The following is a 27,757-nucleotide window of genomic DNA, read 5'->3' as shown; positions in this document are numbered from 1 at the left end:
TAATGTTTAGTGAAGGTAAATGGGATTAGTTATGATGCAATAAAGATTAGCGTGAAGGTTAAAGCGACTTCAGATCAGAAACAAAAAAAATCCCTTTCAAGTGTGTGCAGGTGTTTAATGAGTCAGAAAATCATGTTTATCACGGAATTACAAGTCCAGCAAACCAATAAGTGCTGGTGATTGCAGGAATGGAAGTTTTTAGTTAATGATTACGACGCCGAAAGACATTCCATTAGTTTGTTTTGTTTATTTGTGAGTAGTGGTGAAAGTTACGTAATAACAAGATAGAAGTAAGGCTCCTCTTCCTCCTCCTCCTCCTCCTCCTCCTCCTCCTCCTCCAGCCCTTAACTATCCTACATTTCCTACTTTCTGAGAGTGTAGCTTATCACAAACAGATTCAGACGGGAATAAATATCGGATACCAGTTGATTTTCCTTTGCGTTCCTGTTCCTTTGCTCCTCCTCCTCCTCCTCCTCCTCCTCCTCCTCCTCCTCCTCCTCCTCCTCCTCCTCCTCCTCCTCCTCCTCCTCCTCCTCCTCCTCCTCCTCCTCCTCCTCCTCCTTAGTCCATTCTTCTCGCCTCTGCTTCTTCCCAAACCTCCTCTAACCAAGCCATTCATATAGCAATAAAGATTTAGTCGCCGCGGGGCCAGCACGGGAGAGAGGGAGAGGTCACCGCGCTGCTTAACAATATTTACCGAGGCGCTGCTCACGATTTAATACACAAGTAAGACTCATCATTTGCATATAAATTGTTCCGAACTGAGAGAGAGAGAGAGAGAGAGAGAGAGAGAGAGAGAGAGAGAGAGAGAGAGAGAGAGAGAGAGAGAGAGAGAGAGAGAGAGAGAGAGAGAGAGAGAGAGAGAGAGAGAGAGAGAGAGAGAGAGAGAGAGAGAGAGACGAGGGGGGAAGGGGACAAGGATCTGATCTTTCCGCGTGTGAAATATTGCTGATGATAATAATAAGATAACAATAATAAACAGTTTATTGAAATGATCACCAAAAGCAAATAAAATATACAGTTTGTAGAATAATCTCACTAATGGCTTAAATACCGTGACCAAGAGAGAGAGAGAGAGAGAGAGAGAGAGAGAGAGAGAGAGAGAGAGAGAGAGAGAGATGAAGCACAGGACGCCAAGGAAATACTTCTCCCTACTTACGGATGTGGTGGCAGTAAACAAGTTTGTGTGAAGCCTTGTGGTAATAGCATCTCTTTCACTGAGGACTCGCCGTACATCACAAGTGACAGGACGGCGTGGGGCGCTACTGCTGAGTGATTCACGGCCACTGACGACGTTCCTGCTCCTGACGGCGAAGCGGAAATGCAGGAATAGAAAAAGTCTCCTCCGCCCCTTCCTCGTTTTGCCTCCCGCGGGAAAGCGAGGCGGAGAGGCGGCATAGTGACTGATGGATGCTGAGTGACTGTGATGGAAGATGAGAGTCTCTTTAAGTGGTGGGAGGGGGATGGAAATTATGGTGATGATGGTGCGTGTAAGGTGATGCAGTTTGTGGGTAGCAGGGAGGGAAGGAGGAAGGAAGGGAAAGGAGTGAGTGTTGTACCGCTAGTCAACACCTCGTCGTCATCATCTTTATCCTCCTCATCATTATTAGTCAACTGTGATAAAAAAAAGTCTTGGCCAACAATTCTCTTTCTTAAACTATCCACTTCTAAGGCAGGGAAATAAATCTTCTCTATCCTGTATATTGTGGTCCTTTATTTCACCCTTATCCTCCTCATTATTGTTAGTCAAATAGGGTAGAAAAGTCTTGTCCAGCTTTCTCCATTCATCTTTCTTAAGCCATCCACTTCTAAGGCAGGTAAATAAAACTTCTCTACCCTAATTTTGTTTTTCTTTATTTCATACTTATCCTCCTCATTGTTATCAATCAAATCTGGGTAGAAAACTTTGGCCAACCATCTTTTTTTTCCATTAATTTTTCTAAACTATGCATTTCTTCTAAGGCAGGTCAATAAAACTTCTCTACCTTATTATGTTGTGGTTCTTTATCTGTTTTCCCTTCTTTTAGCTGTTATTTGTACCCTCTCCTCTTGTTACTGCAATTATCGTTCTTTTATTTATCCAGCCCATGTCCGCTTGTTTATTTTGATTTCAGTCGGTAGATCTTCAATCGTTGGCCTGTTTTCTAATCAACATCGTTATCTATTTTGTATTCACCCTGTCAATATTCTCTCATTTCATCACTAGCTGTCGGGTTTTTCGTTCTAAGTTTTGTAAGACGTATGAAAGCACTCTGAGCGGTTAGACAAGAGAGGTATGGGCAAATCTGTTCTTCTCTTCCCAACACACCTATCGCAGTGGATGGAAGTTTGTGATTTCCTAAAGTCATTCTCAGTTTTGTAACAGTTTTCACACTTTTTAGTATTGGATTTTTGTATCTAATCGTTCATTACTCCGAGAAAGTAGCAAGCTCACGCACGGATATGGACCAACGAAAGCCATTCCTATTTTCATAATACATCATCACTTTGCATTATAATTCCTTTACGTTGCCTTCAGCACTAACCATGATAAATGAGGCTTCCTTGACTGCCTGTGCAATGAAGTCCTCGAGACCACAACGTGATAAGGAATCTAAGAAACAAACAACCTCTTTTGCTGTGACTGTCCTAAATTTAAGTTTTGTTTTCTTTTTTTGAGGTTACACAGTGCTTCTTCATAACCGAAAAAGTAACAGCCTTCGCATTTTCAGTATCGGATTTTTCTACTTATTCGTTCATTACCCCGAAAAAGTAGCAAGCTCTCACACTTTTAGTCTTGGCTTTACTGTTCTTTGCGCTTGCCCACCAAAATAATGACAAGCTTTCAGACACGAAAAAGTCTCATTTAGCATTGGATTTCGTACTTATTTGTTAATTAAGCGATACTCAGACGTCAAAAAATAGCATGCTCTCACATATATAGTATCGGTTTTGCTATTCCATGTACTCAGATGCTGGAAAAGTGACCAACCTCAACACATAAGAAATAAAAACTATTGGATTTCTCACTTACTCATTCATTACATGATGCTTAGAGGTAGAAAAAGGTTGCAGGCTCTCACACATTTAGTATTGGATTTAGCATTCCTTGTACTCAGATGCTGAAAAGGTAACAAGCCTGCAAGCATTTCGTATTGGATTTTCTACCCTTTCGTTCATTAGGCGATACTCAGACTCCAAAAAAGGTAGCAAGTTCTCACATCTTTTAGCATTCATTTCACTATTTCTTATGCTCACGCTAAATAAATAAAAGCGTGAATAAAAAGTTACCTCCCTCCACACATTTTGTATTGAATGTCTAACCTTTTCTTTCAATACGTGATACTCCACCGCCAGAAAGGTTGCAGACTCCCACATCTTTATCAGGTTTTCTATTATTTCGTTCAGAGGCGAAAATATACCCAAGCCTTTACTCACTTATTGGGTTTTCTATTCGTTTCTCACTTTCTGTTCGAGTGCGTGGCAGCAGAAAAAGAAAAGTTAGTGGTAGATTGCGATGTTTCCGTCATGAAGATAAAGTTCTTGGCCCTACTTTATACCCTAACTTATTTCCTTCTTTATAAGTGTAGCTCGTTGATCCTGCTTGCGCATCGATCTCATGGTTTAAAGAAAGCATTAGCCTTTATTAATATCACTCTTCATATTTAGATTATACTTACAACATTCAGAAATTAACACTCAACCTTATACATGAAATTTTCCACGATTTATGTTAGTTGATTCCTTGTGTTTAATCTAGGTAATGGAGGGTGGTTGATTGCTTCTAAGCTTCCTAAGACCAGCCTGCCAGCATCGACTTTTTTTTTTTCCGGAAATGTGTCACTTTTACGAGCACCGACGGAAAGCACCCACGTTTTGTTCACTTTAGAAACGCGAGCATTTGCAGTGGGGCATTCTATACAGCCTCCTTAATCTCTTCCTTTGTTTCTCTTAACACAATTTCAACCTAGTCATATATTTTTTTGTATACCATTTACTTACCTTTCGTGTGAATCTCTCTCTCTCTCTCTCTCTCTCTCTCTCTCTCTCTCTCTCTCTCTCTCTCTCTCTCTCTCTCTCTCTCTCTCTCTCTCTCTCTCTCTCTCTCTCTCTCTCTCTCTCTCTCTCTCTCTCTCTCTCTCTCTCTCTCTCTCTCTCTCTCTCTCTCTCTCTCTCTCTCTCTCTCTCGCTTTTGTTGTTAAGAGCTTTTTTATTTTATGTAACTTTTTTCTTGATTTTTAAGCGATATTTTTCCTGGCTGCAGCTGTTTGTTGCCCCATTCTTTGCCTTTATTTCTAGCTATGCACCTGTTGTTATAAGAAATGGCTTAACATGGATTCTTTATCATAAGTGAGAGAGAAAAAATGACCATACGTACAGTGCCTTACATTTACACACACACACACACACACACACACACTCTCTCTCTCTCTCTCTCTCTCTCTCTCTCTGGAAATTCTATTGATGAGAGGTCAAAACGTTTCCAAATACCTGCCTTGGTGTTGATGTGGCGTCAGTGAGCAGTGAGGGTCCCGAGATGCGGCATTTGAATATTGAGTCATTGGAAAAAAATAGTGTGGGTTAGTGAGAAGTTAGATTCATAGTTTATACATATTTTTATACCATCTCGACTTCATAATGTATTCTCTCTCTCTCTCTCTCTCTCTCTCTCTCTCTCTCTCTCTCTCTCTCTCTCTCTCTCTCTCTCTCTCTCTCTCCCATTCAAAGTACTCGTGCAGTGTCGTCCGCCTCATTTTAATAATTTTCATTAGTCCTCGTTGAAAGCCGCTTCGGAGACTTTTTAATAAAGTTAGTACAAAGAATTGTACATTTTATAGAGACGTATAGAAATTAATTATCTATTTTTATTCTTTTACATTATTGTTGTCCTTTTAATTGGTTTTTTTTTGTTTTGTTTTTTCGTCCTTTACATATTGTGTTTATCGTTTTTCCTTTTATTATGCTATCTCTTGTTATCTCTGTTATGTTATTTGTATTACTATTATTATTTTTGTCATTATTATTATTATTATTATTATTATTATTATTATTATTATTATTATTATTTATACTTCAGGTCATTTCTTTTCTTTTGTATGTCTTTTTTATGTCTTGTTCTTACTTGACTATCCTTCAAATTTCACGTCTCCTGATACTAATGTGTGTGTGTGTGTGTGTGTGTGTGTGTGTGTGTGTGTGTGTGTGCTTGTGTGCGGCGAGGTTAAGGTGTCAGTCGTTAACTCTGCTCTAAATTAATTAACCTGCCGCACTCACTTTCACTTCTTTTTTGTAGTTTCACCCCAATCTTAACTCCTCCAATCCACTGGCGATCTCTCTACATAAACCTCAATGAGCCCTTTTTTATTACAGTTTTTTTTGGTTTTCCTTGGCCGGTTTTCCTCTCTTACATAAAAAAAACCCAAGTGGTAGTTAAGAGTGAGAGAAGAAGCAAAACGCAGTGACGTTGAATGCGGCAGTAAGTTAATCGACTACATTAGGCGGGAGTGTTGCGTGGCTGTGCTTGTTGGCGCAGTGTAGTGAGATTTGGCCGAGGTGCGGGGCGGTGCAGTAATGTAAAGTGTTGGGTTCGTTACATTGTGTATTCAACTTGCTGTTTTATTGTCAGCAAGAACCTGCCACGTGTAAGTCTGATGACGTTAAAGCAGCTTGCCTGTTTCTTTTCGCTCCTTTTTTTTTTCACGTCTCTTATTTATACGGTTGATTCAGCACCATCCTATTGTCAGCAAGAATCTGTCACATGTAGGTCTTGTATCCTCTTGGACCTTCCTTTGTATTTTTTATTTATTTACTACTTTTAATGTTTTTATTTCAATTTTTTTATGTTTTTATGTTGCGGTCCGTGATTTGACCTTTGACCTCCTATGATACCTCGGTAGCGTTCAGGAAAGAGTGAAAAAAATTGCAAGAAGAGAGAGAGAGAGAGAGAGAGAGAGAGAGAGAGAGAGAGAGAGAGAGAGAGAGAGAGAGAGAGAGAGAGAGAGAGAGAGAGAGAGAGAGAGAGAGAGAGAGAGAGAGAGAGAGAGAGTCTGTAGTTATTTTTAGCACAAAGACAAAAGCTAAAGAACAAAAGACAAGAGGGTGGTTCCTCTGGTAGAACTCACACTAAACAGAGAAAAAATTTGAGAAGAGAGAAAAGAAGTTAATTCGGCGCCACACTAGAAGAGATGAAGATAATTTTCTCTCTTTTAGGAAAGAGAATGATTTAATAAAGAAATACGAGAAAAAAAACTAAAAAAAAAGGAACAGATGATCATGAGAAAGTGTTGATTCGTGAAATTGTTGAATAAATACAAAAAATAAGATATTACAATGTTCATATCTGCTTTTTCTTTTCAATCCCCCCTTGATTGTAAGGGTAAGGAGGGAGATAGAGGATGCTAAAAGGAAATTTTCAGACTTTTAAGAAATGTAACTAAGAAAGAGCACAAGTAAGCAAGTATAGGCAGTGAGAAGATACTAGATACTATAACTCGTTAATCTACATGGTCCGTCATAAGCAAACAGGTGGCAAGTGAGAGGAGACCTTCGCAAGACGCCGCTTAACACGGACCTGCCGCCTGAACCCCATGTTACGTTCAGGATCACACTTAGACTTGAATGAAGAGGTGACCCAGCCTACCAAGTGCCTGCTTATTACACCAGTCAGCTAGGAAATTACTTCACTAAATAACCAACCTGTGCTATTGTCCCGAGGTGTGAAAGCTTCTGAGAGTCACCTCCTGAATCATGTGTGTGTGTGTGTGTGTGTGTGTGTGTGTGTGTGTGTGTGTGTGTGTGTGTGTGTGTGTGTGTGTGTGTGTGTGTCTACCTAGTTGTATTTACCTATTTGTAGTTTTACAGGGCCTGGGCTTTACGCTCGTGTGGCCCCGTCTCCATATCTACACTTATCCATTTTTTCTTTAAAACTATGCACACTCGTTGCTGACACCACTTCTTCACTCAAACTCACTCAAACAGTTCCAAGTCTCAACACATCTTTGCGGGAAACTATATATTTTTTTTAACATCTCTCAGACATCTTCCCTTCCTCAGTCTTTTACTATGCAATCTTGTGCTTCGAATGTCATATTCTTCTCTCAGGATCTTCTCATTGTCTACTTTATCCATTCCGTGTGTGTGTGTGTGTGTGTGTGTGTGTGTGTGTGTGTGTGTGTGTGTGTGTGTGTGTGTGTAAGAATATGTGTGTGTGTGTGTATAAGAATATGTGTGTGTGTGTGTGTGTGTGTGTGTGTGTGTGTGTGTGTGTGTGTGTGTGTGTGTGTGTGTGTGTGTGTGTGTGTGTGTGTGTGTGTGTGTGTGTGTAATTAAACCCGGGAAAAAGTGTTTATGTACACTAAATAAAATTGATAACTTCATTTTGCTATAATTTCACAGAGCTTCATAAGTTACTGATTTTATGTTGGTACTTTTTGTTTTCTTTCTCTCTCTCTACGAAACATTAATTTCTTTACAAGTTTTCTTTCTTTTCTTTCAAAGCTGCGTTAGTTAGCAGACTCTGAGAAATTTCATCTTCAGGAGGAGGAGGAGGAGGAGGAGGAGGAGGAGGAGGAGGAGGAGGAGAGGGAGGAGCAGAAGGAGGTGAAGTAAATGGAAGGACAGGAGACAAACAAGAACAATAAGGCGCAGGAGTGGAGGAAATGTTGATGAGAATAGTGATGATGATGAGGAGTCGGAAGAAATGAAGTTTGGGGAGAGGGACAAGAGGATGAAGAGGAAGACGAAAAATAGGAGCAGGAGGAAAAGGAAAGCGAGGAAGAGGAGGGCAAGGAACAAAAAAAAGAAAAGAAAAGCTGTAAGAACCCAGAGTGGGTTTCTCTTCCTGGCTCTCGTGTGTCCAATAACACACTCGAGATTCGTGACTCTGAAGCAATATATCTATGCACGGAAGAGCAAAACCGTGATTCTCAACAATGGCGCGGAAACCGAAGCAGGAAGCAAGCTGCCAATTTAGTAGTTAGCAGCTCATATTTCCCACTAACTATTTGGTAATCGTTAATTTGGCAGCAGGCAAAAGTTTGGGGCCGTGACAGTTGGGTGAGATGCCAGCGCCGCCGTTCTCCGCGCGAAGACCCAACTTCTCTCAAACTTGTGACATTTAACTTTGTAAGGGTTGGAGGGGGACGAGGAGCAGGATGAGTGGATGGGGCGAGGCGACGAGACGAGTGTAGGAGAAGAGAGAGAGGGAGAGGCAATATGTGAAGGGGAGGCAGGGAAGGAGGGAGGCGCGAGCGTGTGGAAGAGAAGGGAGGAACGAACAGTGTGTGTGAGATGGGCGAACGAATAGCTAGTGTGAAGATTGGTGAGGTGACAAGTATGTGTGTGCCGGGGAAGGGACTGGCAAGCTGGAGGGATGAGGCTCAGATAAGAGGTTAATGCGGATAATTTTTTCTCTCTCAAGTGGAGCCATCTATATGGATCAACGCAGAGTAAAAATCGTGCGCAAAATAAATGTGATTTATTTACAATCTGTATGCATGTCTTTCTTTTACCCTATCCCTCCTTTTTTACCTTTGGGAGAACGCACATTTTAGGATTAGTATGCAAACTTTATGCTCTAACTTTAGGCGATTAACTGAACGAAGCTTTTCTCTGTGTCATTGGCAGGCGTGACGTCGGCTGGGCGTCGGGATAAGAGGACCAAACACGGCAAGTGGTTGAAGAGTGTTCTTGAGGTGACAGAGGCGGGGAATGAGTCTAGCACACTGCGAGACCTGCACGGGGTGAAGAAGAGTCCATCCAGGGCACGGCAGTTACGCGTGCCCTTCAACCTAAGCCAACGAGAGGCCCTTCCTGTCTGCCTGAACCACGCCTCGCCAGCCACGCGGTCTAGGCCGAGGCGCGCCACGCTTCCGGCTACTCAGAACACCCACAAGGCACATGGCCACCGCAGTCACTTCCACCATCACCAACAGGAGCAGAAGGCGAGGCAAGATACTGGACGTCGACTGAGGAAGCGTCATCAAGGGCGGCAACATCACCAGCATCAGCGACTTCCCAGTCTGCAGTTCTCTCAGTCTGAGTATCGCGTGACGCTGAAGGAGGACGTGCCCATCCACACCTCCCTCCTGACGGTGAGGCAACACACACACACACACACACACACACACACACACACACACACACACACACACACACACACACACACACACACCCTCATTAGTGTGACCGTGAGCGTCAGCATTTCAGTGTCAATCAGAGTTCCGTGGCGGCTAATCACCTGCCATGGGAACGAATCACCTGCTTCACCTGCTGAATGACGGCCGCGGGTTATTCATCAGGTTTGGGTTTCCGCCTGGTTTGAATCGAATGAGTCCGTCTGAACCGTCGTGGGGCCGCTACCTCTGATTGACCATCATTCTGAGCCTTCCCCGTGCTTGACTTTGATCGCTTCATACGCGTGTTTTTCCTGGTGTGCGGAGAGTGAAAGACGGGGGCGGCGGCCATCAGGAATAAACTGTGATTTCTCCTGTGCACGTTCAGTGGTAATATATGTTTTTCAGTCAGTCTGCAATATCAGCCAACTAACGAATTTCCACTGGTCTTATGATCTGAATAGTGAATCAACATCGTTTACGTAAAAATAAATAAATCGATGAGTAAATTTAAAAATCTTAATTAGAAATTCATTGGATTGTTGAAACCACAACTTCTTATTTATCATATATCTACATCAAGAGCTAAAGCAAACCACTCCAGAACAGCAATACTCACTAGTACTGCCTTCTTGAACACAAAAGACACATTTCTCGCGCTGTTGAACCAGTAATCAAACATGAATGAGGCAGCAAAGGAGAAGATAACGAAGGCTTAAGATCAGCACAACAATTATGAAAGAAGGAGGCAAGAAAGTGAGAACCGCAGCAGCAGCAGCAGGTTAAGCAGAGAGCATGAGAGGCGTCCATGTAACGCATCGATTCTTCTGTCTGACCAAGGAAGATAGAGAGGCTCGGTTATCTTCCTTAGTCCTGACGTAAGACTCGGAGCGCTGCAGGGGTGATATTGATGAGCGAGTTCAGGGAGCTTGCTGGAAAGAGACTGCGGGGAATGCGTGCTTAAATCGTCTTTTTCTTTAAGGGTAACACAAAAACCGTTAACCATCGGAGCATGAACAGATGAGCCGAGATGCGTTAATTCCTAATCAAAGTGAAGGTCTAAAGTATGATAGGCGCCTACATAGCAACGAAAACAGTAGCGTAGAGCATAAATAAGACACTGGGAACGACGTGATAAAGAGAAGATAAGGTCATTCAATTAACTATGTTTAATATGGCTATGGTAGCATTTACACTACCGTATACATTATAGAAATGATTTGCAAGGACACACAGAAGAAAGAAAGCGGGGTTAACAACTTCACCGTAAAAAAATATATACGCAGACACACAAAAGAGAGAAAGAAGGGTTAATTATGTATCTCCTAAGCTACAAACCGTGGAAATGATTTGCAATGACACACAGAAGAAAGAAAGCTGGGTTAACAACTTCACCGTAAAAAATATATACGCAGACACACAAAACAGAGAAAGAAGGGTTAATTATGTATCTCCTAAGTTACAGACCCATTAAAAAAAACTGTAGTGGGAGAAGAAATGAATAAGTGATAAAAATGCTAAATGAATATAAAGAATGCTCAGTAATTTCATTTATGGAGGTTTCCTTACGTGGCGGCAACAAGCACAGTAGGACGTCGTATTTGTAAAAAAACATCAATCGGTAACAGAAAAAAACCCGGTGACTAAAAAAACAACAAAAACTGAGTATCAAAAGAAATAAGCAGTTAAAAGGAATGTTCAAAAGTTGCATTCGTAGAGGCATCCTTACGTGGCAGCAATCAATTTAAAGGTGTCATATTATTTGCTAGTGTGCGACATATAGGAATGATATCGTCTTTCTCAATATCATCCCCCACTTCATCCAGGGTCGACGCTTCTGACATCTCTTCTCCAACCTGTTCCATCGCACTCGTCTTCCTCTGACAGTTGCTTTCCTCTCAAATCTTCCTTCACGCAGTCCATTCATCTCCGCTTCTGTGTTGCTCCTCCTCCTCTGTCCCTGCACTTTCATCTCCTTCTCTCCTGTACTCTCATAAGTTTCGTCTCCTCTCAACTCATGTACAAGCGAAGATGTAATGAAATGTTTGCATAGTAGTAGATGCATTTGTGTTAGATTGTTTGGGTGTTCCCTTATATATAAAAATGAATTGAAAAAGTAGTTTTAAGAGAGAGAGAGAGAGAGAGAGAGAGTGTGTAATTTAATGATTGTCTCAGTACATGTAAAAACTTGATTCTAATGAAAAGTTTGTATAGCAATGGATGAATTCATATTAGATGCTGACGGAGTGGAGTTTTTATTTATAAGAATAGAGGCAAGAGAGGAGGTTGATTATCATATTAGGTTAGGGATACACAGGAAGTGCTTTGGTGTCTTTACTCAAGGGTGCAGGTTAACTGAACACTACTTCTGATTACTTTCATTCCTTCGTCCCGCTCAGTCTTGGTTTATTCCTCTCCTCGTACTTTTAGCAAATTTTTCATGTAACTTCTCCCTTCTCGGTGTTCTAAGCGCCTCTCACGTACAGTTTTATGATTTTAAAGGAGCCACCCACGTAAACTCTTTTCTCTTTTCTGTCTACTTAGTGCCTCGCGTTGTTGGATCAGCTTTAGGACGCTTACAGGAATATTCCGACGTGGTTATTGCGAACACGATTGTCAGTTGTTGCTTCTCAAATAAGAGCAGTAATGAGGCTTGTTTATGATCAGTGATGGAGACTGGGAGGAAAAAGGATCTAATGGCTGTCTTCTCCTTAAACGAAGAGCAGCAGGAATGGGAAAAAAGAAAGAGGCTGATTGACGTGTGTTTGTCGTGCGCATATCCAGGACTTCATGTCAATATCTTTCATTCTCTGAGCCTCATTTCTGGTGGACGGGATCACTAATATAGCAAGAAATATACACTCTTTTTGCGACTGTGATCCAGAGATGAAGGTAGAAAACTGATTTAATAAAAGTTTGATCCTGTGCTTTGGTCCTAACGCAGATGGTTGGACTCGCGCTCGAAAATTATTAGTGGGTTTTGAAAATGACATGCTTTCTGTCTGACTAAATGTTGAGTGTAATGTATCCTGACGCGGAGGATGAGATGAGTAGAGAGTCAACCACCTGGAAACACTGCTGCAATAAGTCCACTGATGAGGATGCAGTGAACTGGCCTGTGACAATAAGATAAAAATGGAAATAGAAATAGAAAAAAAAAGGTTCTGTTCACAATGCCGTTCCCAAAAAATAAACAAGAAGAAAAGTAAGAAGGATGTCCATTTCAGTTCTTAATGTGTGTTGACATTCTTCTTTATATTGTCCTTTAGCATTACGTTGTCTAATGGTGGTGGTGGTGGTGGTGGTGGTGGTGGTGGTGGTGGCTATGGAGTAGTAGCTGATCTCTATGCAATTATAATCATTCCCATTGTTGCTGCTGTGTTGATATTCTTCTTTATATAATTCTTTAGCATTACATTGTGTCTAATGGTGCTGGTCGTGGTGGTGGTGGTGGTGGTGGTGGTGGTTATGGAGTAGTAGCTGATCTCTATGCAATTATAATCATTCCCATTGCTGCTGTTATTTGTATTATACTAATCACCGTTATAGCACTGCCTCAATAAAACAAGAGTATAGGATTAAGAAAAACAAAATTCAAATGGCCAGTTTTTAGTTTAGTAGTTACACTTATTATTATTGTTTACCGTTTCCCTCTCATTCCTAAGTCTTTTGATCTGCTGCCGATTCATAAGTTGTCAGAATACGCAACAGTATCATTAAAATACAAGGAAAACACAAGACTCGGTGAAGCTCTATAAATTATTCGACTTCTGACCGAAACCTTACGTAGAAGCATAGCGGAGGTCGATGCGGGAGTGGAGAGTCGCTCGCAGGCCATACAATTGCAGCGCCGCAGCCACCACGAGCCACCCAACCACACCACCTAAGGCAGACAATCGAACAAAGCCTGACCACTTCCCACACATCTCTCTCTCTCTCTCTCTCTCTCTCTCTCTCTCTCTCTCTCTCTCTCTCTCTGAACCTCCCACAACATACGAAGTTTTCATTGTTTTCTAAGTAGGAATTCTCGTAATGCAACGACGTCAGCGGCTATTTGTAGTTATGATGTAGTTCATGTTAGTTTAAGTTATATTTAGCTTAGCCTCACATATGTTAAAGGCTTACGATCTTAAACAAACGGGTTGCTGCAAATTTAGATGATAATTTTGAAAGATATTACCCGCTTAGAATTATTAAGCTAGTAGGATACGTAAATGAGAGTGTGGTAGTGATAATATGCAAGATAAGTAATGTTCCCTTCCTTTATTCTACGTCTCACATAAAAAAAAGTATCATACATGACAAGACGGACTTTTAAAGAATGTTTCCTCTATTAGTTGTGTAGAAATATTGTTAATCCGTCACTAGAACCGTGAAAAGTCAATCCTGATAATTCGTATAACTTCAACTAACCATTTTTAAAAGTAATGTTGGTACGGCCCAGATGTATTTCAGAATATGGTCCTTTGTGTCACCACCACCACCACCAATAAGAACAACACTACCCAACTCACTTCAAAACAGAGGAATTGTGAGTGGGATTATGGTAGTGATAATACCCGGGTTGGGGAAAATTCTCCAGCTTCAGTCTGTGTATCACCACCACCACCACCACAGTCCTTCCCACTCTCTCACTTCAAAGCTTTCTGAGTACAAAAATTAAATCTTTGCCTCGTAGAATTGCCAGGGGGTTACTCAAGCGTCGTTAGCAATCAAAGAGCTAAAGAGTCGGATTACAAACAGAAACTTTTCCACTCCACTCACAATATGCAAGGGATCATATTCAAGGGTTTCTGAGTACGTCACAGTATTCCATCCAACAAAGTTCTTCGGAAAATTGATTCCCCTTTATTGTCACGATTCTCGACATTCTATAATCTTCTCTCACCATCGAATAACACAGAAACCTCACATTCATACGATTTCCATAAAAATAACTTATGATGTGAATTTACATTTGTTAGGCATAGCATAAGAGAAGATCTGATGGAGATATTTAAGGTGGCGTAAGGGATGTAACAAAAGTGATGCAGACTAGATATTGAAATCTAATCTGGAAAGGACTAGAAACAAAAAGTTCAAGCTTCATTTAAAGGAAAGACTGAAAGAAACTTGTTCACAAATAGAGTGGTAGGTAACTGGAAGAGAATTGGCAATCATGTTATTACTCGTAGTACCGAGTCAATTGGGACCTTTAAAAGAGTAATTAAATTTGTAGGTAGAAAGGAATGATAGGTAAAAGTAAATATGTGTGTTTCATGCAGGAACTCCCTCGTGTACGCAGGTTTGATGTCTTTGGCAGCCTCCTTTATGCTCTTAGGTTAGATTAAGTTAGATAAAGCTAGATAGATAAGACTGGATAGATAAATTAGGTTCTGTAAATTAGGATAGAATGACCTTAACGATATTTACAGTGAAGGGAATGATTTAACGTGAAGTTTCTATTGCATTCATTCATGGGTGTAATTCATCTTCGAAATCCCAGCAGCAGTGTCAGGTGGCACTGGTGTGAACGGGATACCAGCGCACCATAATCTCTCTCGGCTGATACTCCTGTGCTCGCCTCCCTAATGAAGGCTACCGGGACCTTAGTGTCATTCTCGGTCCTGGAAACTCTGCCGCCTTGCACAACCCACGACGACGTACGTGCATTAACCTCATGTAATGTGCAGGGCGCATTATACTGCCTGGACAAAAGCGTGTGTTGTGTGCGAGCGGGTAATTCAAGGCACAAATACACACACACGCGCGCGAGAATTAACCGCCGCATAAAACCTGCTTGCTATAAAAGGCACTCGCAACATAAATATACTAAAAGGTAAACAAGACAAACCAGGAAATGCGAAAAAAATGAAAAGTTAAGTGTTTGGCCCCATTTTGTTTAGCGCTGCCTTCCATCACCATCAAGATACACTGGGTTTGAACTTTTACGGCGTTCTCTGCCTCCCACTTTCCCTGCCTCCCACCCGAAGCCCATATAGTAGCGGAGGGAAGTGCCGTGTGCGTGTGTCTGCATTCCCACGCGCCTGAACAACTTTAGGCACAAGTTTGCGGTGTGTTAGGGAGGTAAGGGAAGGTAGGAGAGAATTAGGCTGTGTGTGACATCTGGTGTAATAGATAGGCGTGTGATGAAACCTGTGTTGAGGTATTTAGGATTACACTGGAAGAACATATGCTATATATATGGAAGAAAAATTTTTTTTTTATATAGAATAAGGATATCTGATGAACTAACTATTGTTGCCACTATTACTGATGCTACTGCTAGTGTTGCTACTACTATTACTACTGTTGCTATTATCACCACCTCTAAGCATTGTATTAGGTAGAAATCGCAAAATCTGTACTTTACCTCCTTCTTCGTAAATGTCTATAAAGTTTTTTAACTGAAGTGTTCGAAGTCTCACGAATGGACTTGACCAATAGTAAGAGTTGTATCGGATTGCCGTAGAGTGAGGACCAATCAGGTGGCTTAATTCATCGTGGCTGTCAGGTGCTGTTGCTGCGTGTCAGGTATCTTGTTACCGGATATGCAGCCAAGCGGACAGGTGTCGATAGTGTCACGCGCTGCGGCGGCTGTGATGGCCCTCTCGTGCAGCTGTGCCGGCCGGGAGTGTGGCAGTACTCAGTTCCTAATTGTTATTAACCTAACCTAACCTAAATTAAATCTGAGGAAAAATAAATGTGCAAATAAAAACTAGTAATGGATAACAATAATGGCGCAGTAAAGGCAAATTAATGTCCTGGTGATTGTGTCTAGAATATTTATTACAGTCCTGGTGATTTATTCGTAACGTTAAGGAGGATTTTAGTGATCATCTGTATAAAAAGCGAGGAAGAATCCTGGTGATTATCTCTATAAAGAATGAAAAGTTTTGGTGATTTTCTACATAAAAAGCGAGGGAGAAACTTGGTGATTATCTCTTAAAAAGTGAAAGAGAGAGTTTTAGTGACTTGCTGTTGTGAAAAGCAGAATAATGTCACGGTGACTGTCTTTAGTAAATGTGTTGAAGGTTCGTAATAATTGTCTGCAAAAAGACGAAAGAAAACAGTAAATATATACATAAAAAGCTGGAGAGTTTTACTGGGTGTAGAAAAGGTGGTGATTGCCTTAAGAAAACAAGGAAACTTCATAACAATTACATAATACCAAGACGAAATAAAAGTCCCGTTGGAAAAAAAATACAAGAGAAAATTTAAAAATACCGGAATGATGAAAAAAAAAGTTTGGAAATACGAGACCACTGAAATCGTGTGGAACATTAAAGTTCGAGACGCATTACTAACCTTGTGACAGCACGCGGTTGTGAAGGAACTGCCGAAGCTGGAGTGTGGTGTGATTGATGCAGTGGCGTTTGCCGGGTAGCAGCGACTGGGAGGGAGGCGGGGCGTTGACAGATTGGGTGAGGTGCGCGTGGGGTGAAAACGGCCAGTTAAGAATTCTGTATTGTGGAGCTAAAAGGTGAAAGGTTAAGAGAAGAATGAGAAGTAGGAATGGGTGGTGGTTGCCATATAAAGTAGAAATTAAGTGTCCTATTTACTATTGACAGACAGATCGATAAACAGGCAGACAGACAGACAGAAAGACAGATAGATAGACTGACTGACGGACAAAAGAGACTACGCTTCATAATTTTCACGCCCCGGTAAGCCTGTCCCATCACGCGGTATGTGATTAGAGTTGAAACAAATGCTATTCGAATATGGAATTGAACGTTGAGGCTGAAAATATGATCAGAAATAATCTCCTGTAATTCCTGTAGGCGTGTGGGAAGTGCAGAAAGATTGAGGAAATAAAGAAAAGTGTACAGAAAGGGAAATACATAGCAATGATGATGATGATGATGATGATGATGATGATGATAACATCATTCACGGTTAATTGATACCTCTTTATAATATGTAGGTAACCAACAGCTGAAAATATATATACATTAAAAGTAAAGAAATAAATAGATAAATCATAATAATAATAACGTTAATAATACCAAACTTAAGGAAAACTGTGAGATGATTTACAAAAATGAAAGCAAAAAGGCAAATAAAAAGCAATTTAAAACGACAATAAAAGACAAAATTGACAATAAAGGCAAACAAGACTAAGAGTAACATCAGTGGTTGACTAGAAAGTGGGGACGGCGCTGTGCTTGTGTGTGTGCCTACGTGTTTGCTGCTGAAGATAATGGCCAATTCCCAAACTTTAATTTTCCACGTATTTGTTTGTGTGGTGTCTTCGCCTTCACACTCCAGAGAATACCTGTCTGCCGGGGACAGATCTGGGTCGCGGCATCCCAAACTTTGTGTCCCATCAAAGTCCGGAAGCTTTTTAAATTCCCTGGACCTTAGACTCCCCCACTTTTAAAAGCCAGCAGAGTGTGAGGTCCGGTCGTCCTGTAGCTCATCACAATTTTTCTTTTTTTTTTCTGTATATTCTTTGCGTTTCTTAGGTATTAATAAATCTGAGCTCCTTCCCAGCGAGGCCTTGTAAAAATGTTACATTAAGGTGTGTTGATTGACGGACAGTTATTTTTCTCTGACATATTTTCTCCTTTTCTTTTTGTTTCTGAAGACTGTGGGTGATATTTTTCTTCGTGGCCGTGGTCTTCAATCGGTTTGTTCTATTGCGCAGTCATTTCGCTTTATGTTCATTAAATGTTTTTCGATTTTCTTGGTGCTTTCCGCCTTGAGTGAGTGCAGCCATCCAGTGCACCGCCCCGGAGCTGCACACATCAATATGAAGTATCGGAGAGAAGCAATAATTTTGTAAAGTTGTCATTGACGCAATAATTTTTCCACTTGTGTATCTTTCCCATCACCGTGAAAATGATGCGTTTACTTTGCCTCAACTAATATACGGGTGCGGCGTCTTTACGAGCACAGAATTTCAAACTGATTCACGGCACAGCATCAATATATGTAATTTAGAAGTAGCAAGTCTCACGAGCAATTCGCTACACAGAAAGAGAATCCACAACTTTTCGGCAACGACACAAACACCGCACCACAAAACCAAACCACCTTCTAGTCACACTGAATGAAGCACAACATACTCCATTGTGTCCATCCAATTAGCCAGATATCCTCCCAGGTGGACGTGAGTGACGCTGAGGGGGCGGAGTTGAAGTACCAGCTGAGCGATGCCATCAATTTTGGGATCAGCGAGGAGGGGGTCATCTTCACTCTCCGCCAGCTGGACCACGAGGGCTCCGGCGGCCGCTACTCCCTACAGGTCACGGCCGAGGAGCTGGGTAAGTGTTGCCTTCTGGGGGAGAGAGAGAGAGAGAGAGAGAGAGAGAGAGAGAGAGAGAGAGAGAGAGAGAGAGAGAGAGTGAGGAATGAGTGTAAGCTGTCTGAGGATGAGTGTAGGTTTGAGAGAGCGAGGTATTGGTTGGTAGGTGGCATGGTTTCAAGTGAGTGAGGATCTGATGACTGACTTGTTGGACGACAGGGAGAGGAGTAAGCCGGGTAGTACTAAGGGTAGCAGTGAGTGAGTGGGATGTTGTCTGCAAGAGAGGAAGAAAAGTGTGCGTATGTATGAGTGGAGATGAGGAAAACACAGCTGAATAGTGTCTGAAACTGTACAGTGTTATGTGGTACATCTAATAGCGCATAAGCGTCCTGATTTTATCCTCATCGCTTTCTTCATACACATGGACGGTGGTACGTGGGCGTGTGGGTGTGCGGGGTTGGCGGCAGCAGGCGGTGGATGGTGGGCGAGGTCAGCCAGCGCTCAGATGAGCATTAAGGTGATGGACGCCCCGGAGCCGCCACGGTTTGACGTCCAGCACTACCAGTTCACCATCTCGGAGTTCGCGCGGGAAGGTAAGCACGTGTAGAGTGTGGAAGACGAGGTGGAATATTCTGGGTCGTTAAGAAGCTTTGGAAGATTAGACAAATCTACGATGAAGATGATAGGTGGAAATAGGTTTAATACAGGAATACCACGTGCAGCCCTGATGACTTTGTAACTTTCTCATATTCTGTTCTTACTCATTCTGAGAGAGAAAAAATGAAAAGCAAGCTAGTTTACTCTTTTTATAATTTTCATTCGCTTCACTTTTCAAGACTTTACTCTCTTTTTTCTTATTTTTTTCTTATCCTCTTATCCATCTGCTCTTTACCAATTAGGACACAAGAACATTTCATAAACAAGTACGTACATTTTTTTTTTTTTCAGCGTGGAAGTAAAGCTGGTCGAGGTCTGTAAACTGTATGAAAAGAAAAATCTCACATAATTGCCACGCTAGAAGTTTGTATACAAAGTGGTGTGGTTGAGGAGGTGCTTGAGCTCATCTTAAGAGGACTTTCACACGGCCACGCTTCCGACAAACATAGTAATGTTAAGCTGGCCGCTGCGCTGACGCCAACAACTTGTTCCTCTTGACGCGCTGGCAAAATACGAGTAGCTACATGTTACTCTATGGTTTTCAGTGCGGTATGAAAAAAAATGCACCCATTATTTTCAGCTTCACATTACGTATATTGCTGTTTGGTCTTGACGCCAATAACTTCCCCCTCGTGATGTGTTGACATGATACAAATCACCGATGGTTTTCAGTATGACGTGAGAGTAAAAAAAAAAAATTGTTTCCATGTTCATTGTTTATGGCTGGGTGTTATTGATCCCGACCATTTGTTGCCGCGCTTACAGACCACAAGGGCGGCGGCTTAAGGATAGCAATCTGGCTGCAGGGGGAGGCTTTGCTGGCTTTGTTATAAGCTGAAATATTGGATACTTTAGAGAGAGAGGCGGGGGTTTACTGGTAGAAATAATGGGGATGGGGAGGAAGATGGGAATTCCCCCCTCCCTAACCTTCCCACACTTCCCGGTATCTTGTATTGCCGCTAATGATGCTCCGCGGCAGTACCACACCTTGTTAATGTCATCAGTGATTCCTTTTTGATTACTTCTGATGACGCCAACACTTTGAGGTGCATGTGTCGATCTTAACCAATAATTAATTAACTCGCTGCGCTACTTACTATTATTCTAGCTTTTTGTTCTCTTCTCGTTATATTCTCTGATCCACTTATTTTATACAAGAGGGAAACCAGCTAAGGGCAAAAAAAAAAAAAGCCCATTTGAAAAGCTAGTTCCCTTTAAGATTGGTAAAGAATCAGCCAAAAGACAGGAACAAATGTCTTGAAACCTCCCTCTTAAAATAAGTCAAGTCGTAGGAATATGAAAATAAAGAAGCAGGCAGGGAATTCCAGAGTTTACCAGAGAAAGGTATGAATGATTGAGAGTACTGGTTAATTCTTGCATTAGAGACTTGGACAGAATAGGGATGAGAGGAAGAAGAAAGCCTTGTGCTGCGAGGCCGGAGGAGGAGGGGAGGCATGCAGTCACCAAGATCAGTTGAGCAGTTAGCATGAAAATAGCGATAAAAGATAGAAAGAGATGCAATATTTCGGCAGTGAGAAAGAGGCTGTTGTCTGTTGTCACGTCTTCTTACGGAATTGTCGACAGATAAGAGTTTTTAAGCTAGTGGTGAAGTGAATGTGGCAGGTCAATCGATGTGTGCGAAAGGAGGAGTGGCAGTAAGAATAAGTGAGAAGAGGGATAGAAAGATAAAAAAGTATGTCCTAAAAACAAAAAGGATGAAGATGAAAATAAGATAGAATTAGTAAAGGTTGAGCTATTAAGTCAAAATTGCTAAAAGATGATCAGGAAATATATAGAGATAGAAAACGAGGTAAGACAAAGCAGTTTATTCCAAGAACGAGGTAATGGAGAAGGAATATGAAATGGAAGAGGTTGAAATAATTAATGAGGAGGGAGAAAAGATAGAGAAGTATATTCCAAGAACGAGGGGATGGATAAAGAGAACGAGACAGAATAAGGTGAGGCTGATTTAATAAAAGAGAAGCCGAAAAGATATACAAGTTTGTTCCAGGAACGAGGGGATGGAGAAAGAAAACATCACAGGACAAGGAGAGGTAGGATTAGATGAAGATAAGTATGTTCCATGAACTACAAAATGGAAAAGTGTGTGTGTGTGTGTGTGTGTGTGTGTGTGTGTGTGTGTGTGTGTGTGTGTGTGTGTGTGTGTGCGTGCGTGCGTGCGTGCGTGCGTGCGTGCGTGCGTGCGTGCGTGAGAGAGAGAGAGAGAGAGAGAGAGAGAGAGAGAGAGAGAGAGAGAGAGAGAGCACAAAGAACGTTCTTGTGTTTTAAGTGGCTGGGCAGAAATCCTCGGCTCTTGGTCTTAAAACGCTTTGCTCTCTCATAAAGACTACTTTCAAAAGCCACAGAAACTCTTAGCAGGATTTTCGTGTGTGTGTGTGTGTGTGTGTGTGTGTGTGTGTGTGTGTGTGTGTGTGTGTGTGTGTGTGTGTGTGTTCGAGTATGCGTCTGCGTTTTTCCCATTGTTAATGCAAGGTCCTTTTCAAAACGAAACTGTAATCACGAACCCTCAGGAAAGTCCTATAGAGCTTGTTGAATGCAGGCGAGGCAAGATGCTGGAGAATTCGGTCCCTCGTTTCTCATACATATACCAGGACCATTACACGCAGCGGCCGACGGATGGCAGGAAACTTGCCTCTTGACTCACACTCACACTTCCACCAGCGAATGCCTTCCCAACCAGCCAGGAGCGCAGGGAGGATGGTGATGCGTCAAGTTAGGAGACAAGTACATTAGCAGAAGTTAGCGAAGGGCACGGCTTTATTCACCAAGTTAATTTGAACGGGCTGTAACAGTGTGTGAGGTGCAAAGTTATCGCAGCACGCAGCAGAACAGTGGTTGAGTGTCTGTTGTGTCACCACTTACCGAAACAAAGCACGAAGAACATTTTGTAGAGCAGTGGCGGGGCAGTGCAGGGTAACTTATCTCAGTTTGAAGCCAGGTCGTCATCGTGAGCTGCTTGATGGTTTGTGTGCATCGTGTGCATAGTTAGGACCTGATACCCGCCTGCTTCTCTTTCATGCTTTACCACTTTAGAAGCAACACACACACACACACACACACACACACACACACACACACACACACACACACACACACACACACACACACACACACACACACACACACACACACACACAGGAAGACGTAAATCAATTTTATTTTAAAGCATGTGCGTAAACAACAACATTAATAGCAAACACAACAAGATCAATGCAGTAATAACAACAACAACAACAACAACAACAACAACAACAACAACAACAACAACAGCAACAGCAACAACACCAACACCAACAACAGCAATGATGGTAATAATGATAATAATAATAGATAGATAAATGAATGAGTCAATAGATACTGCACTGCTTGTTGTACGATTTTTGTTATCAAATTATATTCAAATTTATTGCTAACAGTGAGCAAATAGTGAAAAAATGGAATAGCAAATGAATGATGATAAACAACTGAAGTGAGATAGATGAATCAAATAAGTTAATTAATAAGTAATATTTTTCTGTGAACATAAATTCGAACATAGACTGAAAAAGTGAATAATAAACTCCGCTCCCGAAAATTAATACCTCAAACATAAAGAAAATATGCAAAATAGAATGAAATTGATCAATGGAAATTACTTAAACGGCCCATCACTCCTCACAGAGCGGGGCAAGGCAGCGTCGCGCACCTCGTCACTCTTCCCAAAAAAGCTGCAAAATCGTTCAGCAAATTTATATAAATACACGTAACATTTCCGTAAAATATGACTAGTGAACACGAGCCAGTAAACCCCCTCTCGTTATGTGTGTGTGTGTGTGTGTGTGTGTGTGTGTGTGTGTGTGTGTGTGTGTGTGTGTGTGTGTGCTGCCCCATATTGTAAAAAGAAAAAAGCTTCCACACCCCACCTACCCCCTTTTATATTTGCCAGTTTTATTGCTTTTCCGTGTTGTGGGGGGAAGTAATGGCCTTTTCCTTTACCTACCTTTTTTTATTTCACTTTACTCCAGCGCTGCCCCGAACCCGAAGCACCTGAGGGCGGTTGCACTATACACTTGCCCTTCTTTTCACCTCTCACTGTGCAGGCAGCTACGTGGGCACCGTGCGAGCGAAGGATGATGACGGAGATCTCGACCGGTACTTCTTGCGTGGGAGGGACGTGACAGAATCGGTGAGTGTGTGTGTGTTTGTGTGTGAATGAGAGAGCCATCCTTGAGCTTTCGTGGTTGTCTTGTTGTGGTGAATATGGTTTGTGTTGTGTTTGCATATGTAAGGTTTTGTTGCTGTGCGTGGTTTGGTTGTTGCTGTTTTAGGGAGTATTGTCCTTACGTTTTGTACAAGTGAAAAGTTGTGTGTGTGTGTGTGTGTGTGTGTGTGTGTGTGTGTGTGTGTGTGTGTGTGTGTGTGTGTGTTATCATTATTGTTGATGTTTTGTGGTTTGTTTATGTGCATTTCATCATTGAACTACCTCTACCACTATCACTACTGAACTACTACTACTACTACTACTACTACTACTACTACTACTACTACTACTACTACTACTACTACTACTACTACTACTAATAATAATAATAATAATAATAGCAATAATAATAATAATAATAATAATAATAATAATAATAATAATAATAATAATAATAATAATAGTAATAATACTACTACTACTGTTATTATTGGTCCTACTACTATGACTACTTCCATCACTACTACTACTACTACTACTACTACTACTACTGCTGCTGCTGCTGCTGCTACTACTACTACTACTACTACTACTACTACTACTACTACTATTACTACGAGAGAGAGAGAGAGAGAGAGAGAGAGAGAGAGAGAGAGAGATGTAATAAACCGCGGGCTTGTTAAAAGAGAAAATTAACTTTTATACACTAAATGGAAAACGGGTAATGGAAATAAATCAAATAAAACGAAAATAAAAGATAAACTTAACCGAAGGATTTTTCCCTTACTCTGATTTAAAGAGAAACTATTTTATTTGTGTGAAATATTCCTTTGGAGTTCTAAGGAATGGTGTGTAGAAAAGAATGATATTCAATAAAAAATAAATGAAAACACAAACAGTTTTTCTATTGATATATACTCTTTGTATCACTATTCCTCCTCCACTTTTCATTATTTAATCATCTGTAGTCTTATAGAAGAAATCTGAAGTGATAAATTAGTTATATAAAAGTAAAAACATCAATTTCACAATCTTTATTTGATTTTCTTTTCAATTAAATAACTTTCCTTTCGTAATAAAGAATGCTCAATGACGAAAAGTAGAATGATAATGTTCAAATAAGAAAGTATACATCAGCTGATGAAGTGTGCTTTGTTGAGTCTTGTGTAAGAAACATGTCCTTATAATTGGATAAGAAAACTTGCCATTACAGTTTTTATCTTAAGATCTTGACCTGTAGGAAAAATACAAAAAATAGTAAATATATTGCGATTAAACATTTTCCTCTAAGAGTACAGCATGTTCAATAAACAATGAATGGTAGAAGAACTATGATATTAAAATGTATATATCAATTCTGCTTTTGCTTCTACTCGTATTTTTCCTTTACTCCCTCCATCAATTATTGCATCCTGTTTTACTCCCTCCACACGACATCACCTCTCCTTGCCCTGTCAGTTCGCCATTGACGCCAGCACGGGAGTCATCACACTGGAGGAGAACCCGGACGGCTCACACTGGCAATACCACCTCAAGGCAGGGGCAGAGGACCGCTTGGGACACGTTACTCTCGTCCCCGTCAGCGTCTTCTTCATCTGTGAGTGTTTTTTTTCCTGTGTTGTGTGGGTGCAGTGAGGAGGGAATGACAAGGAGGAGTTGTTAGCGGTTGTGTTATTTTGTTGATAATGCATTGGTACGTTGGTGATTTTCTTATGTTAATGTTTTGTCTCGTTTGTTCATGTTAAAGTTGTTTTGATTTATTATTATGGTGTGTGTGTGTGTGTGTGTGTGTGTGTGTGTGTGTGTGTGTGTGTGTGTGTGTGTTTATGGAGTGTGTAAGAGATCTAGTGATGTTAAAAATAATCTGTATTATAAGAAGATATCTCTGTTATTAATGTTCCTCCTCCTCCTCCTCCTCCTCCTCCTCCTCCTCCTCCTCCTCCTCCTCCTCCTCCTCCTCCTCCTGCTTCTCCTGCTCCTCCTCCTCCTCCTCCTCCTCCTCCTCCTCCTCCTCCTCCTCCTCCTCCTCCTCCTCCTCCTCCTCCTCCTCCTCCTCCTCCTGCTATTGCTGCTGCTCCTACTGTTGCTTTTTATCAACCTCTACGCAGCCGGAAATCCAGCTTACGGTGAGTAGATGAAAGTCACATAGATGGTAATGTATCTTCTTCCAAGTGGTTTGGGTAAAAGTTTCGTATGTATAGTGTGTTTGCTGTGTAGTGCACGCATTGTACTGGAAAAGAGTAGCTATTATTACCGGTGTTCATGGATGCAGCAAATGTTAAAAGTTCAAAAGTGCAGGTACAGGTAAATATTATGTGTGCTGTACATACATATTTGTTATGATGCTTGTGAGGGAAGCCAGGGTGTACTGAAGCACTATTTTATCACGTTAGGTTAGGTTAGGTTAGGTTAGGCTTGGCGAGGTTAAATGTGAAGATGATGACAAGAGAGAGAAAATAGTTATTGTATTATTACTGTACTACTACTACTACTACTACTACTACTACTACTACTACTACTACTACTACTACTACTACTACTACTACTGCTAGTAGTAGTAGTAGTAGTAGTAGTACTACTACTACTACTACTACTACTACTACTACTACTACCACTACTACCACTACTACTGCTACTACTACTACTACTACTACTACTACTACTACTACTACTACTACTAATAATAATAATAATAATGATAATGATAATAACAATAATGATGCTAATAATGCTAATAATAATGATAGTGATATTAATGATAATAGTAAAAATAATAATGATAATAATAATAATAATAATAATAATAATAATAATAATAATAATTATTGTGTGTGTGTGTGTGTGTGTGTGTGTGTGTGTGTGTGTGTGTGTGTGTGTGTGTTATATTATTATTATTATCATTATTATTATTATTATTATTATTATTATTATTATTATTATTATTATTATTATTATTGTTTTATTATAATGCCATAGATGATGATTTTTTTATTCTCCTTTCCATAATGCAGAGCCGCTTGTCTCCGTAACTCAAGGTGAGTAGCTTTTACTTCTCTTCCTTTCCTACACACACACACACACACACACACACACACACACACACACACACACACACACACACACACCGCGTAGTGTAGTGGTTAGCACGCTCGACTCACAATCGAGAGGGCCGGGTTCGAGTCCCGGGGCGGCGAGGCAAATGGGCAAGTCTCTAAATGTGTGGGGTGTGTTCACCTAGCAGTAAATAGGTACGGGATGTAACTCGAGGGGTTGTGACCTCGCTTTCCTGGTGTGTGGAGTGTGTTGTGGTCTCAGTCCTACCCGAAGATCGGTCTATGAGCTCTGAGCTCGCTCCGTAATGGGGAAGACTGGCTGGGTGACCAGCAGGCGACCAAGGTGAATTACACACACACACACACACACACACACACACACACACACACACACACACACTATACTACTATAATTTCTTTAAAAAAAATGTATGTACATATAAATAAAAAAAAAATAACGCTCATGTGTTGCTGTAACCGTCCCAGCTGGATTAGAGGAGATTCACTGTTTTTATCACAAATATAAAGAACTGTTTTTTAGATGTGCGTGTGTTCAGAGTAAGCATGTAGGTGGCAGGCCGGTCATCCGCGCCACAAGTTGGAGTCGGGAGAGATTCTTACTTTCCTACCTATGACCGTCATTGCACCTTCAAACACCAGCCATTCCAGAGATATTTTCCGTTGTCCAATGACATGGTGTAGAGTGAAATAAGACTGACATATATTAGTGCTGTTGAAACACTACGTAAGATGGGTAATTTGTGTAACTCACGGTTATTGTGTTTACAAAGAGTTCGTTCCTGTCCTGATATGGTCTAGTGACTTAGTTAGCTTTAGTGATGGCCGTACCCTGATGAGGCCACACTCTGGTCCGAAGCTGGTGAGAAGGGGAGTGTGTGAAGGTGTCGGCGAGAATGTGTGACGTGAAAAGTATAGTTGAGAGTGACGGAGGGTGTGTGTGTGTGTGTGTGTGTCGGAGTAGCGAGAGTGACAATGTATGGTTTCTTTTTTGTTATTGTTGTTGCTCTGATGCGAGAGGAAGTAAGCACATTGTGAAAAACCGCGGAACTTGACTTTCGTTATCTGCTGATCCAATCTCTAACAGCCACCTTCCGAGGCGAAGCTTCTCCACCTTCCCAGCCTCAACAGCAATTAATTTTTCGTCCCCCACGTTATCCAGGGTGAGACAGTGTATGTAGTTCTTAACGCTACATTTCTGACGAAGAAAACTGTGTGTTCAATGATCTGTGTTGCATGAGGAGGCCCACATACAGTTACGTTGGCTGCTCACACATTCGCAACACAACTCGCAGTGCCTCGTCGCCGCACTCCTGAGTCCTGACACTATTTCCCGCCATCTCTCTTCTGCTGCCTTTGAAAACGTGCTTGGTCTCGAGTAACAGGGACACCATCACATGGCACACCGACGTAACCTGCTCGTGGTCCATGTTTTCCTCCTCTAGTGTCATTGGCGTCACGTCAGGAGGCACCGGACACTCACGGCAGTGCTGCTCGCATTTCAGAA

General features: G+C 41.4%; 1 protein-coding gene across 7 annotated transcripts in view; it reads left to right on the top strand.

The window, feature by feature from the left end:
- LOC123503592 (DE-cadherin-like) overlaps positions 1–27,757 on the top strand; it is a 142,183-nt gene that overhangs the window by 68,423 nt on the left and 46,003 nt on the right. For 4 of the 7 annotated variants that reach the window (XM_045253488.1, XM_045253487.1, XM_045253491.1 and 1 more), the window contains exons 3-9: positions 8,605–9,071; positions 18,181–18,340; positions 18,792–18,914; positions 23,079–23,164; positions 24,638–24,776; positions 25,288–25,305; positions 26,191–26,214. In XM_045253488.1, the coding sequence (XP_045109423.1) occupies positions 8,605–9,071; positions 18,181–18,340; positions 18,792–18,914; positions 23,079–23,164; positions 24,638–24,776; positions 25,288–25,305; positions 26,191–26,214 (1,017 nt within the window). Of the gene's footprint in view, positions 1–8,604; positions 9,072–18,180; positions 18,341–18,791; positions 18,915–19,487; positions 19,528–23,078; positions 23,165–24,637; positions 24,777–25,287; positions 25,306–26,190; positions 26,215–27,757 lie in introns of those variants that run through there. The other 3 variants (XM_045253489.1, XM_045253490.1, XM_045253493.1) reach the window with 3 other exon arrangements.

Source organism: Portunus trituberculatus, chromosome 14 (genome assembly GCF_017591435.1).
Source record: "Portunus trituberculatus isolate SZX2019 chromosome 14, ASM1759143v1, whole genome shotgun sequence".
NCBI lineage: Eukaryota > Metazoa > Arthropoda > Malacostraca > Decapoda > Portunidae > Portunus > Portunus trituberculatus.
Note: the sequence above shows the minus strand (reverse complement) of the source record. Positions and strands in the feature narration are given on the sequence as shown.